General features: G+C 39.6%; 3 protein-coding genes across 4 annotated transcripts in view; 1 reads left to right on the top strand and 2 right to left on the bottom strand.

Annotated features, from left to right (window-relative positions):
• Positions 1 to 126: 126 nt before the first annotated feature.
• LOC124035659 (centromere protein N-like) lies at positions 127 to 3,771 on the bottom strand. The gene is made up of 10 exons (XM_046349226.1): positions 3,158 to 3,771; positions 2,926 to 2,971; positions 2,763 to 2,822; positions 2,526 to 2,599; positions 2,213 to 2,386; positions 1,995 to 2,096; positions 1,834 to 1,888; positions 1,577 to 1,686; positions 1,360 to 1,483; positions 127 to 396 (listed from the first exon to the last, which is right to left on the bottom strand). Exons 1-10 carry the CDS (start codon positions 3,326 to 3,328, stop codon positions 308 to 310), a joined length of 1,005 nt encoding a protein of 334 aa, XP_046205182.1. The 5' UTR covers positions 3,329 to 3,771; the 3' UTR covers positions 127 to 307.
• A 136-nt stretch (positions 3,772 to 3,907) lies between these two features.
• On the top strand, positions 3,908 to 7,893 carry LOC124035660 (COX assembly mitochondrial protein 2 homolog). The gene is made up of 4 exons (XM_046349227.1): positions 3,908 to 4,248; positions 4,893 to 5,004; positions 7,261 to 7,332; positions 7,431 to 7,893. Exons 2-4 carry the CDS (start codon positions 4,924 to 4,926, stop codon positions 7,512 to 7,514), a joined length of 237 nt encoding a protein of 78 aa, XP_046205183.1. The 5' UTR covers positions 3,908 to 4,248; positions 4,893 to 4,923; the 3' UTR covers positions 7,515 to 7,893.
• A 933-nt stretch (positions 7,894 to 8,826) lies between these two features.
• Positions 8,827 to 12,329, bottom strand: part of LOC124035658 (chromodomain Y-like protein 2) — a 78,118-nt gene continuing 74,615 nt past the window's right edge. For both annotated transcript variants that reach the window (XM_046349225.1, XM_046349224.1), the window contains exon 7: positions 8,827 to 12,177. In XM_046349225.1, coding sequence (XP_046205181.1) covers positions 12,019 to 12,177 — 159 coding nt within the window. In that variant the 3' untranslated portion in view covers positions 8,827 to 12,018. The remainder of the gene's footprint in view (positions 12,178 to 12,329) is intronic.

Here is a 12,329-nt window from a genome sequence, read left to right as displayed (position 1 = left end):
TCCAATAACATTTATTCGAGTACAGATTGTAGTATATTAACTGAGAAACAATAACAAAGATGATTCTTATCAACACTTGGGTGAAGGACTGAAAAATGCACTAAATTCATCAACATAATTGCAGAAATGTTTTATTTGTTCATATAAAATAAGTGAAACAAATTACATATGTCAATTGATTTATTCTGAAACAGAGTGAATGGGTAAACAATGTGTTCTAAAAAATACATGTTGAACCCCATAAAATGTCAACATTCAATACAAATATACACTACTTGTTCTGGTAGATCTTATAGTTAAACTTGATTTAAACTCCTTTGTCTGTGATAACAAAATAGTTTCTCCCTTTCTGTGTGATAGATGAGAGAAGAGGGGTGACTGGAGTTGACGCCATACCTGTAAAACACAATCACAAGCAATTACAGAGGGGATTCGTTTTTGGACACCCTGTTCACGGGGTAGGCCGAGTTTACACAGCGTTAAAAATGATTGGATTCGGGGGGGGGGGGGTTAAAACTGGGCAGCTTATCTGACATGGTAAGCAGGTGCCCCCACAAAACACAAGTGACGTAACACATGGAGTAATGAGTTAGGATTTCATGTTCACCTGAACAAGTGTTTACTATTGATAAATCACTATCGAACATCCCAAAGAAAGCTATGTTGACAATATGACCAGGGTGCGCATATTACTGTTAAATTTGGGCAGGGTACTCTGCCCTCACCGGTTTTAGCCGGTCATGTGACTGGCCATAGCCTGGTTCACCCTGGTTGAGTCTAATCGAATCCACTCACTCAATAGCAGACCCTCAAATAGCAGCACCAAACAGCTCAGCACATGTCTGGAGAATGAGACGGACACAGTGAAAGTCTGTCATGGTTCCTCTGCCCCCTTGTGGTGATGGACAGAATTGAATAAAGAAGTGGAGCCATATATGAGCAGTTAACTAACTAAAACCACATCAAATAAAACATAATGCTGAGCATACACCTGGAAGGCTTGACTTCTCAACCTGAGGGTATGAAACAGAGTGCAGAGAGAGAGAGAGAGCAAAGGGCTCCCGAGTGGCTTAACATTTTTTTTAATGGTCTAAGGCACTGCATCTCAGTGCTAGAGGAGTCACGACAGACCCTGGTTCGATTCCAGGCTGTATCACAACCGGCCATGATTGAGAGTCCCATAGGGAGGCACACAATTGGCCCAGCGTCGTTAGTGTTTGACCGGGGTAGGCCGTCATTGTAAATAAGACTTAGTTAAATAAAGGTAAAACAAAAAACTAGAAGATGTGGCTCTTCCCATTGACAGAGATTAAAGGGGATATTAAACAAAGCCCAGCCCCAGACATATAGATACTGTACCTGAGGACACACAGTGCCTGAGTGACTCTAGGAGGTTTGTGCTGGCAAACTCCACCACTCCTCTGAAGGGCTCTTCTCTGCCTGTCAACGTTTTGTTAGAGTTATCTCGGAACTTGGTCTCCAGCTGAGAAGAGAGCAGAATACATAGTCACACACAGCACAGTAGGCACACGAGGAGAAAGCTTTTCGTAAACAACTATAATTCAACTTCTTGCACCTTGTAGACAGCTTTTTGCAGTTGAGGTAGTGTCCCATCGCCGAAGGCCTCACAGGCCATCTGAAGTCGGTTCTCTGTATTCTCAGCATGTTCTTTCTCTATATTGGGGTCTAAATTGAGAAAATAGTTTGTGTTTCACTGACATTCTAAGTCAATATTCTATATTCTATTGATATCTAATTTGTTGTGGTTGTCACCATGATTCGGTTCATGTATACATTACAATTGTATTTTATAAGCAGACAACAAAAACATACTTCTAGGGACAGGATTCTTTTCCTGAAGAGGTTTTGGATTTTTGGTGGGGAACACCTATGAATGAAGGAAAAGGTGCAGAACACAGAATCTCTATAGTTAGTTCTATAGGCTTTCTTTGTTAGCAGTGGGATGGTCATGATAAAGGCTTTTACAGGCCTACCTGTTGGTACTGCCTCATCAGTAGGTCTCTGATGGCGGTGAGGTTCCGTCCACTGAGGTGAGCGTCCTTCATAGAGCCATATCTTGTGGCCAGAACCAAGGCCTGTATGACAGAACTCAGTCTGTGAAACAGGAGATACAGACCCTAGAAACAGAATTCTAAGCATTGCAACATGACGTTATGAATCCCCTCAGGGGCAATTAGGAAAGCATCCTTGCCTGGTTTAAAAGAGGCTTATACTTTGAAGTCAAGCCGGTCACAAAGACATAAGGGGTCTGAAGATGGTGGACAACATATGTGGGTTTAAGGTGGTAAGGCTTTGTGAAGTTGTCCCCCCAGGCAACACGTATCCATATGGCCTCATCTGTGTGTTTCTTTATTTTAATAGACACCTTGGAAGGAAAGACAAACACAGGCATAGACAGAGATGGCACATGCAAGCACAGCAATTGAGGGACATTACAAGCTATTTTAATGAATGTTCGTTCTGTCTTTTCTACCAAGCATATAAAAGATGGAAGTCATACATACATGGCTGATGAGCTCTGTGAGGTTGGCCTTGAACTGTTCCTTGAACTGTGTCAGCTCAATAGATGGTGCATCCTCTGTGAAGAAAAATATACTTGAAATGAACAGTAATGCTGATTAGGCTACCTCTAATACCTTGGAACTCTAATATTGATTAGGGTCCACTTTCAAAAGGATCTTTGTGAGTGTCAGTGAAAGCACTTATAAATGTACAGCAAGGTATTAGAGACTTTCATTTACCCTCTGCATCAAGGAGCTCGAAGCCATGCCACATTCCCTGGTTCGGATTCTCAATGATATCTGGAAAGCATTGGTGAAATGTATGATCTATTACTGACAACTAAGTAGACCATTAGCTACTGAGGGGGGAATTAGTTCATTCACACGGTCAAATAACACTTACAGATCATTTCGAGTTCTGTGATGTGTTTCACTCCCAAGCCATTCTCCTGGGAAAGATACAAGTAGAATATATCAGAAAGGGTTGATTGTATAACAAAAATGTGGATTACATTTAGCCCATGATGAACTGTTAAAGTGAGTTAGACTAAGTTAACAAGTTAGCTAAAGAGAACATCACTAGAAAGCTAGTTAGATAGGTAACGTTAACTATATAGTCAAGCAGCCACATTTACCTCACAGAGAGCCAGTAGATGTTCCGTCAACACCCATTTTGGTTGTGTGAAGTCCAGCGATTGCAGGTCCTCCCTTGATAGATGAGCCCACTTGCCAAGCATTTTCTGGAGCATTTGATAAGGGATTCGTCGCACCAGACGTTGTAATATACGCTTTGTAGAGTCATCCATGCTTAAAATCGATGTGGTAACCAATTAAACTATTAAAACGCATTCGAAAGCAAGCTAACAGCAGACACGCAAACTCAAAACAAACCGCCGAACGAGAGTCAACCAATCGGATTCATCTGGTGGGTCAAACTTCCTGTTTCGTCATTTCCTCTTCAGATAACGTTTTCCACATATTCACATGCTTTAAAGGTATTTAGATGATAGTAAATGTGGTTTAAGATTGTCCTAAATTAAACCAAAAACGTGTAAAAACTAAATAAATAGAAAACTGACATCTGGGATTTTGTTTCGTAAAAATGTATTCGTCTTTCCACTGCAATATGCGATGGCGCCGTCTGCTGGAGAGGCATAGATGCACAGTGTTTAGGATGAATTACATATGATGATATAGCTATAATGCATATATACTACAATCGGACATAAATATGTAATATAATGTGTTTTATGTTCCAGTCTTGCAATGACTGGAGTTATTTGCTGTGTGCAATTGAGGGAATGCCCACCCACATGTGATCGACAATTAATGTGATTGGACCACCATCCAACGGGAGCGGGTGTTGATTTGCTACTGTAATGTCAATCAGTGTAGTCCTTTGCCTTTTGAGATAAATGTATATAGCTACCATCATGTCTTCCTTTTATCAAATAAATAACTAGGTTTACAATCGAATGCTATGTCTGAATTGTTAAACACATTTTTCAAAATGTGTACAGTAGCTAGCTAGATGTAAATACATCGACAGTAACCTGGCAGTAAATAGGAGTTAAAACAAGGGGTTGAAAGAACGTTGCATTTGCCCTTTAGTGGTATTTCTCGCTACTACTAGCCACTTGCAGCTAGCGACATTTTGTCAAATTGCGATCAACGATATATTATATTCCCGGAAGATAGATATCTCAATGATATCCCAACTGAACTGGTAATATATTTATTAAATTAGCTACCTTATTCTATTCACAGCTTTAAGGTAATTCCATATTCCAGTATATTTTGTTAGCTAAGTTACTTACAGTACTAGTAGGACTATAGCTGGAACAGTCTGACTAGCTAGCTAGTATCATTCAATTGAACTATTTTTTTGTTTCCTTGGCCCCTTTGCTGTATACACTTTTGAGTCTATTTCAACCGGTCTCTGAATATGTAGCAAAGGTCATCTCCATACAACCACAACTTTATGACTTATTGACGACGTTGCCACTGCTAGCCTACTTGTTACAGTAGAGGCTGAATCACAGCTTTGAGATGAATCAGGATGAATGAATGGGCTCTTATCATTGTGTCTGGTATGCTGTCCTTCATTAACCCACACAGGCAATGCTATCCATGTCTTTACCTGTATTAGTTTTAACCTGCCTACCTGTGTTTAACACCTGCTTTCTCTCTCATTGCAGGTAAGTGTAAACAGAGAACGGATCATCCCCATGAGTTTGCAGGATGGAGAGGGACTGGGTGGATGGAGTATAATTTAGAGTAGACCGTCATTACACAAACCCAAATAGTTAAATAGTAATTTTCAGTATACATTGTAGTCACAAACATGGTTGGTATTGTATCTCTTTCCAGTATTGTTGGAGTGGTAAGCCCTTAACTCAGAATGCACTCTGATCTGTCGCCTCACCTGCACACGGATGAGTGCAACATACTGATAAACCTGCTGAAGCAGTGTCACACGGAGGTAAGATATTGTATACTTGCCTGAGAACCATAGACTGGGTCATTACATGTCATTTCAGCAAGCCTTTACACCCACCATCTCAGATTGTTCTGAAATCGTTTCTGAAGTTAGAACCAGATAAGATTAGCATTCCTGAAACATTATTTGTTGAAATGTATTTGATCTCTGAGAAATTAAGCTAATTGATTGCTCCTAAATAGGACCTTTTAAGTTATAGGATTCACATAATATTCAACAAATATAGTACCCAACATTCAATTTGGATCAAACTTATTCCTACCATTGCGTAAAGGCAAGGAATTCAAGAAAATGGTCAAAGCCACCCACCCCACCGACCCACCACACCCCAGGCCAATCCCACCCCAACAACCAGTATACAGTATTAGTTTTCTGTGTTTCAGAAGTAGTATGGAGCTGTGGCTTGGAGTATTGCTTCTTCACCCTTTGTATTGTATTCCCTGGGAATCTGGTGATGGTTTTCCCCCGTTTAGAGAAGTTATCCATTGAAGTGTCTTGCATTATTTACCATAAATGAGTGTGAAAGTACGAGGTTTTGCACACTAGATGCCTCTGTTCTTGCTACTACTACCACACTTTTATCCATTTTGCTGGTCTCTTGTGGTTCTTATCAAAGGCCCAGTGCAGTCAAATATGTGATTTTCCTGTGTTTTATGTTTTATATATATTTACACACTAAGGGTTGGAATAATACTGTGAAGTTGTCTACGTTTTTCCCTCCCCACTTAGACCACTTCCAGACAGTCCTAGCTAAATTCTTGCTTGAGAGATTGCTCTTTGCTAAGAAGCTATTTCTGTTTCATTTTGACCATTTTTATGGAAAACAACCATAGTAAGTTGCTTAATTGGTACCCAGCAGTGATTTGATATTGATATAAAAGCTTCTGCATTGGACCTTTTAAATGGATCAGCATTTTCTTTGAAACTTAGGGTTGAAAACCAATAGCGTTTGCTCATGGTGAAAATACATAGTGTGATACAGCCAGTCAGTTTGTCCTTCTTTTAACAACCTAATGCTTCAACCCAACTCTCCATGAATAGTCCAACAAATTGCAGCTTTCTGAGAGGGCTATCCGCATCCTATCCGTATGTAGCAATTCTCATATGAACACTTTTCCTACAAGCCCAAAACTTGGGTTAGTGAGTAAAATGTTATGAGAACCCTAATAAAATAATACAATTATTAACCTTTGCATGGCAGTCATGTTTTTCAATACAATTAGTAGAAAACATCTCTGAATGTAGTGTGATTAGTGACATTTACCATTATCATTATCAATGCAAAAAAATGCTATACAGTGTGTGTTTGGGACTTTTACCATTGAAGACCATGAGACCATAATATTTAAATAATTAGAACTGCTGTAGCTTAATGGTTTGCTTGTTCGCCAGGTGTGGTCTAACTAACCCAGACCTTTTTTGAAGGGAATAAATCACAGACACAAATTAAGCCTAAAAGAAGACCAAACGGAATTGCTTTCATGGAGGACTGGCTTTAATTGTGAGGATGACCATACAATTTATTTTAATCATGAGCAAAATATATTGGTTTTCTACCCTAAGATACAAAGAAAATATTGATCTATTTAATAAACACAAGAGACCAGCAAAATGGACAAAAGGTTGTGGTGGCATTATCAGGAACAGCGGCATCTAGTCGGCCAAACCTGGTACTTTCACACTAATTTATGGTAAATAATTCAAGCGACTTCAATGGCTAATTTCTCTGAACGGGGAAAAAAGAACATCACAGGGAATACATTTCAAAGGATGAAGAAGCAATACTCCAAGCAGCAGCATGTCTGTGATCTTTTATTTCACCTCATGAAACATGGGACCAACATGCTGCATTTATATTTTTGTTCAGTATATATTTATTGAAGATTATATGAATCCTATAAATTAAAATGGCCAATTAGGGTGCAATCAATTAGCTTAATATCTCAGAGATCAAATTATATTTCAACAAAATAATGTTTCAAGAGTGTTAATCTAATATGTTTAACTACAGAAACAATTTCAGAATGATCTGAGATGGTGTCAAAATCCTATTTTTTTGTGCTTTTTGTGGTGGAACGACTCAACAGCATCTTAAGAACATGTCCCACATAGACCTCCAACTGAAAGATCTACTGCATTGCTCTACAATGTAGCTGTTCTAAACTAATGTGTAGGAGCAGTCAAGTATAGCTACACTCTTACCTGTCAAAAAATATGGAATTAATGTCTCATCCTCAGCACAATGTCAAGAAGTTCTTTGGCCATTGCAATGATATGGACCGTGCCATGAGAGCTTGTTTGAAGGACGAGGTGAGGACTACCAGCAATTTGGTTTTAATTCTAAAGGGATGCCTCACCAGATGCCTACTATTGGTATTTTCAACAATGTTTCTCTTTCTGATCAACAGCGAATTGCAAAGAGGGAGAAAAGCAAACAGCATGCTAAAGAGATGAGACAGAGGCTGAAAGACGGCCCTAAGGAAGACTTCTGAATGGCAGTAGACTGAGCCGATGCTCTAGGAAGGGCCACAGGAACTGGCTATTGGAGGACTTGGGATTTACTGGGGCCTACCATGAGAAGCCTACTTTACTGCCTGTATATCTGGCCACAAGAGGTCTCTCATAATGTTGGTTTCAGTATGTGTGTTGGGTGGTGTGGATTGTCATAGACAGTGGTGGATGATAATTTCGCTACTCAGTGATCAGAGCTCATGTGGGGTGGGGGGTGTCTGTTTTGAGGACTGCTATCATGGTTGATTACATATTTAAAGGACTTAACAAAATAGTTTTACATTGTCTGAGTTTCTGACTGGAGAATGACAATGATGAATTAACACTGGATTTCTATTGAATAAAGTTTACCAAAACACAGAATTGCCTTGATGTTATTTTCATTTGGGTAGTTAACCAATACTTTACTTATATGTGAAAGCTCCAAGCTCACATGACCTTTCATTCATTTACAAATGTGTCAGTGTCATATTCACAGCCTTATTCACCCAAGTCCTCAACAGATGCCTAAGAGGGTTGTTCATATCCAGCTCCCATTCAGCCGGAACAATCCACTGCATTTGTTACAGTAGAGCAGGCCGTTTTGACTCACCTGAGGGCTATTCTCAGCTGTGGTTGATTGTTATTGGTCTGGCACTTCAGTCAAATGAATAGTCTGGCTCCCACGCAGTGTGTGTGTGTGTGTGTGTCAGAACACAGAGGGGAAGCATCTGGACATCCATAAAGTCAGTGGATCTTCCAGAGAAACACAATACAATGACCATCTATACAGCAGTTAGCACTAGGAATAACATGCACTTTGTAAATGTTAAGTGATCATTAGATCTTAATTATGCAGATTGAAACACTACAGAGACAGAGCCATGGTTGGTATTGCCTAAATCCTGAATGAATGCCACTAGGTAATTGTGTGGAACATTGTAATATTTCATTCAGAGCAAACATCCCCCCTCCTTTTCCTGTCCGGATGACTCACAGCGGTTTAGCATTAGGCCCCCAGTCATTTCTGGAAAGCAGAGTGAAATGCTGAAGAGGGTTATAGTGAGAGTGCCATAGAGGAGCAACCCATTCATGTTTATTTTATGTGGTGTGTTTCAATGGAGAGGAGCCCAAGGACAGATGGATGCTCTTTTAGTTTGGCCTACAATATATTTATCTGATCCAAATGATGTGTGCTTTTATCCAAACAAGGACATTGATACTATACAAATGCAGCAAACAAAAATATAGTTTGTAGGTGTGATAACTAAGTAGGAACAAAACAGTTTTTAAACACACAACAAAAACACCATGTTTAAATTAATGTCATAGTTTATTCAAAGCAGCTTGACCCCCAAACTCTCACAACGTATGGATACAGCATCCTACAGACAAAAGATACAACTTCTAAGGCACCCCGAGGTGTGATTTTAGACTAGAGAAAGAGATGATAGGAGTTTACAAACCAAACCTAAACACATGGCTTACAGGGCCGGTCATAATATTGAAGGGTAAGTCCTCAACAAAGTAATTATACATGTTTTACTTCAAATTATTCAAATGCATCATTCAAACACAATGTTTCTCTATTTGGGTTCTGGGAGAGCAGCCTGGTCTCAGACTATACGTAACAAAGTAAATGTAAACCAAGATACAAAGTAGTATGATATTTTACATTTTTTTATGGTTAGAATAGACAGATGGTTACTTAAGGTAAAAATTAGTTGGTTTGGGGTGGATGGGTTGGTGTATAACGTGAACGTCTAGCAACCTAAAGGTTGCGAGTTCGAATCTCATCATGACCAAGTTTAGCATTTTAGCTAATTAGTAACTATACTTGCAAATGTTTAGCTAGTTTGCAACTACTTAGCACATTAGCTAACCCTTCCCTATCCTTAACCCTTTAACCTAACTCCTAAACATAACCCTTACCTTAATACTAACCCCTAACCCCAGCTAACATTAGCCAGATAGCTAATGTTACCCACCTAGCTAGAATTGGTAAAATATCATACGTTTAGCAAATCGTAATATATTGTACATTTTGCAAATTTGTAACATATAAGAAACGGTTGATGGACATCCACAAATGAATACATACCATACGGAAGTAACAAATCATACTAAAAGGAGAGTGTATGAATTTACGTAAAGCATAATACAAAATGCTCTGAGACCAGGTTGGGGAGAGGTACAGGCAAAACTCAAATCTTGAATATATTAATATACATTTAATCTTACACTATACTTTAGCAATACACTGATCAACATGCAAATAATAAATTAATTAGGGAAATTGTTATTCAAATATAATTGGGAATGGTTGATTAGAAATTGATAGAGCTTTGATTTGTCAGTGCTGTCAATAGCAATATTACTGTTTCAGGGTTTGGCATACAGTGGGTATCAACAGCCTTTAAAAATAATATGCTTCATGTAACCATGTTTTTGGTGTGTGTTCGTTGTGTCACCACTATCACACAGGGCAGATCTAGGGAAAAAAGCCATTTACTGACAATATCTGGAACAGAAGATAAGAGAGAAAGAGATGCCTCTGGGGAAAGGGAAACATTATGACACTGCCACCCCAAAACTTGAGCACTAACTTTAAATAAATACAAATAATGATTGTGCAAGATTTATAACATTGGTTACTATGGCAATACAAAACATACCCTGAAATGTAAAGTATTTTGACAGGCAACACACGTATCTACAATATTGTACATGCATATAGTTACACCATATAACACCGACATGGTTCATATATGTGTACAACTGCAAATATCCACCACTTCCTGAATGATACAAAACAATTTCCACAAAACTACATTTCATTATTGGGTAAACCAAAAATAGATATCCATACATACAATATATGTAGATATACATTTCCCATTTCCTGAAGCCATCATCACATGCAGGTATTATCTGCTTCAGCTGCACTACTACTGCATCTTCACAACACAGACAGCCAACAGACAGTGATTACTTTGGAACAAAACATCATCTTTCTGTGCTTTACAAAAATACACAATGTCTCACTAATAACCAATTGCAAGGTAATATCAAAATAATTATCTGTCCAAATATCATAGCTACACGTTTCACAATGTAATATACATGCCTTTATAATCAACGGGGTATCAAACCCTGGTCGTCTTCACGATTTAAGACTGCAGTAGCCCTCTGAGCTAAAGGCCGGGCATTAGCTCTGGGAGCCAAAAGAAGTCTTCAGGTCTCAGGCAAGGTTAGTCAACACAGAAGAGTAGATAAGCAAACCACTCCCGCTACACCTTTGCACTGTAACACATGTCATATATGTACCTTGAAGATAATGATGACGCTGCACATGTTGCTGCTGATATAATAATGATGACACACATGTCTCACCCTCTTACTCTCATTCTCTCTCTCTTTCCTCCCTTTCCCAGGGAGAGGTCTCCTGTTGATCTATCGACAGTCTCCACATTCTAATGAAAAGATGCAATCAGACAGCTCTGGTTCTCTATGGGAGTGTTGGTCGTGGTCAAAGAGGGCCCTTCTACACATTCACATTCAATCAGAGGTCAAACACCCTTACTGACAAACCAAATACATGCCATTGAATAAACACTTCCAAAAGAGCATCGCAAAACGAACTATATAAATCCAGAAAGAGTTCACTGTCAACACTGCCCATTCACAGTCACTTCCCACTTATGGGTGTGTATCATTGGGCATTACCTACCTCTAACTCTTCCCCAGTGGCCCTCCTATTACACCACACCTAATTCAATGGACAGGTTTCACTTCAATTATTATTTACTTCTTTGGCCAGGGTTACTGCATTGTAAAGTGAGAAGATATATGTTCCACTCTGACCTCAAGCATAGCTTTGATTTTCACTACACCTCAGAGCCCAGGAGGATACTTCACCTCAAAACAAAAGCAAGATACAAAAACAAACAAACAGCAGACTAATAGAAAATATATACACATGGTATACTTTTTTTGTATTTAGGATCAAATCTAAATACATTTTCAAATAAATAACTGAACACTGACATTAGCCATCAGACGAGCTCTTTTGCCTCCATGCACTCACACCACCGCTGTGCCTCCATTTTCCTGAAGAGCCTTGTTCACTGTCATGACTTCCTGTTCCAGGTCAATGCTTCCTCTGGAAGGGGTTAACTGAACTCCCAAGCAGGCCAGTATGAATGCAGAATGAATCCTACAGATGAATCCTCTCCAGAAGTTGATGCTTTGCTCATCTTACAGGCAGGGACGTTGAGGGATGACCAAAGTAAACCAAACATTGATGGTGGTGCTCTGCAGGCCCAGATGTTGACGAGAGGAGATAAGGCCTCGGAGACTGGCAAACTGCGTTCTGCTGGTTGTTAAAGAAGACTGTTGGTAATTGAAGATCAAAGCCCTAGATCTTCAGGGATGTTGCTCAGTAGGTAACTGAAGACCAGATCTTGTGGCCCATAGATAGTTCTGCAGGTGTGTGGAGGTGAGAGGTCAGTTATCATACACCTTGCTCTGCAGGTAGCTGAAGAGCGCCTCCAGTCCCTTGGTGGAGCACCACAGCTGTTTGAGCATCTGACACTCTTTCTCATTCACCTCCTCCAGGACCGACTTCAGAATGCTCCGCACCAGGCATTTAGACTCTTCCAGAACCTTTCACACACAGGGACAAACAGAGAGTAAGAGGCAGCCTGCTTCATAGATAGAGGCCCTTTATTTTCACACCCTTGATCTAGCAGCATTGTACTGTATTAGTTACAGAACCCAAGCACATACATACAGTGGGGCAAAAAAGAGGAGACTCT

The sequence above is a fragment of the Oncorhynchus gorbuscha genome, linkage group LG05 (assembly GCF_021184085.1).
Source record: "Oncorhynchus gorbuscha isolate QuinsamMale2020 ecotype Even-year linkage group LG05, OgorEven_v1.0, whole genome shotgun sequence".
NCBI classification, from domain to species: domain Eukaryota; kingdom Metazoa; phylum Chordata; class Actinopteri; order Salmoniformes; family Salmonidae; genus Oncorhynchus; species Oncorhynchus gorbuscha.
The sequence above is the reverse complement of the archived record's forward strand: the minus strand, read 5'-3'. Positions and strand labels throughout refer to the sequence as shown.

What these genes read in the sequence shown, in the direction of transcription:
- LOC124035660 (XM_046349227.1), top strand. Translation starts at nt 4,924, where the DNA reads ATGCACTCTGATCTGTCGCCTCACCTGCACACGGATGAGTGCAACATA. An exon ending in TGAAGCAGTGTCACACGGAG is followed by an intron (nt 5,005 to 7,260) that starts GTAAGATATTGT and finishes TCTCATCCTCAG; the next exon opens with CACAATGTCAAGAAGTTCTT. An exon ending in GAGCTTGTTTGAAGGACGAG is followed by an intron (nt 7,333 to 7,430) that starts GTGAGGACTACC and finishes TCTGATCAACAG; the next exon opens with CGAATTGCAAAGAGGGAGAA.
- LOC124035659 (XM_046349226.1), bottom strand. Translation starts at nt 3,328, where the DNA reads ATGGATGACTCTACAAAGCGTATATTACAACGTCTGGTGCGACGAATC. An exon ending in CGAGCTCCTTGATGCAGAGG is followed by an intron (nt 2,600 to 2,762) that starts GTAAATGAAAGT and finishes TTTTCTTCACAG; the next exon opens with AGGATGCACCATCTATTGAG. An exon ending in AAAGAATCCTGTCCCTAGAA is followed by an intron (nt 1,687 to 1,833) that starts GTATGTTTTTGT and finishes TTCTCAATTTAG; the next exon opens with ACCCCAATATAGAGAAAGAA.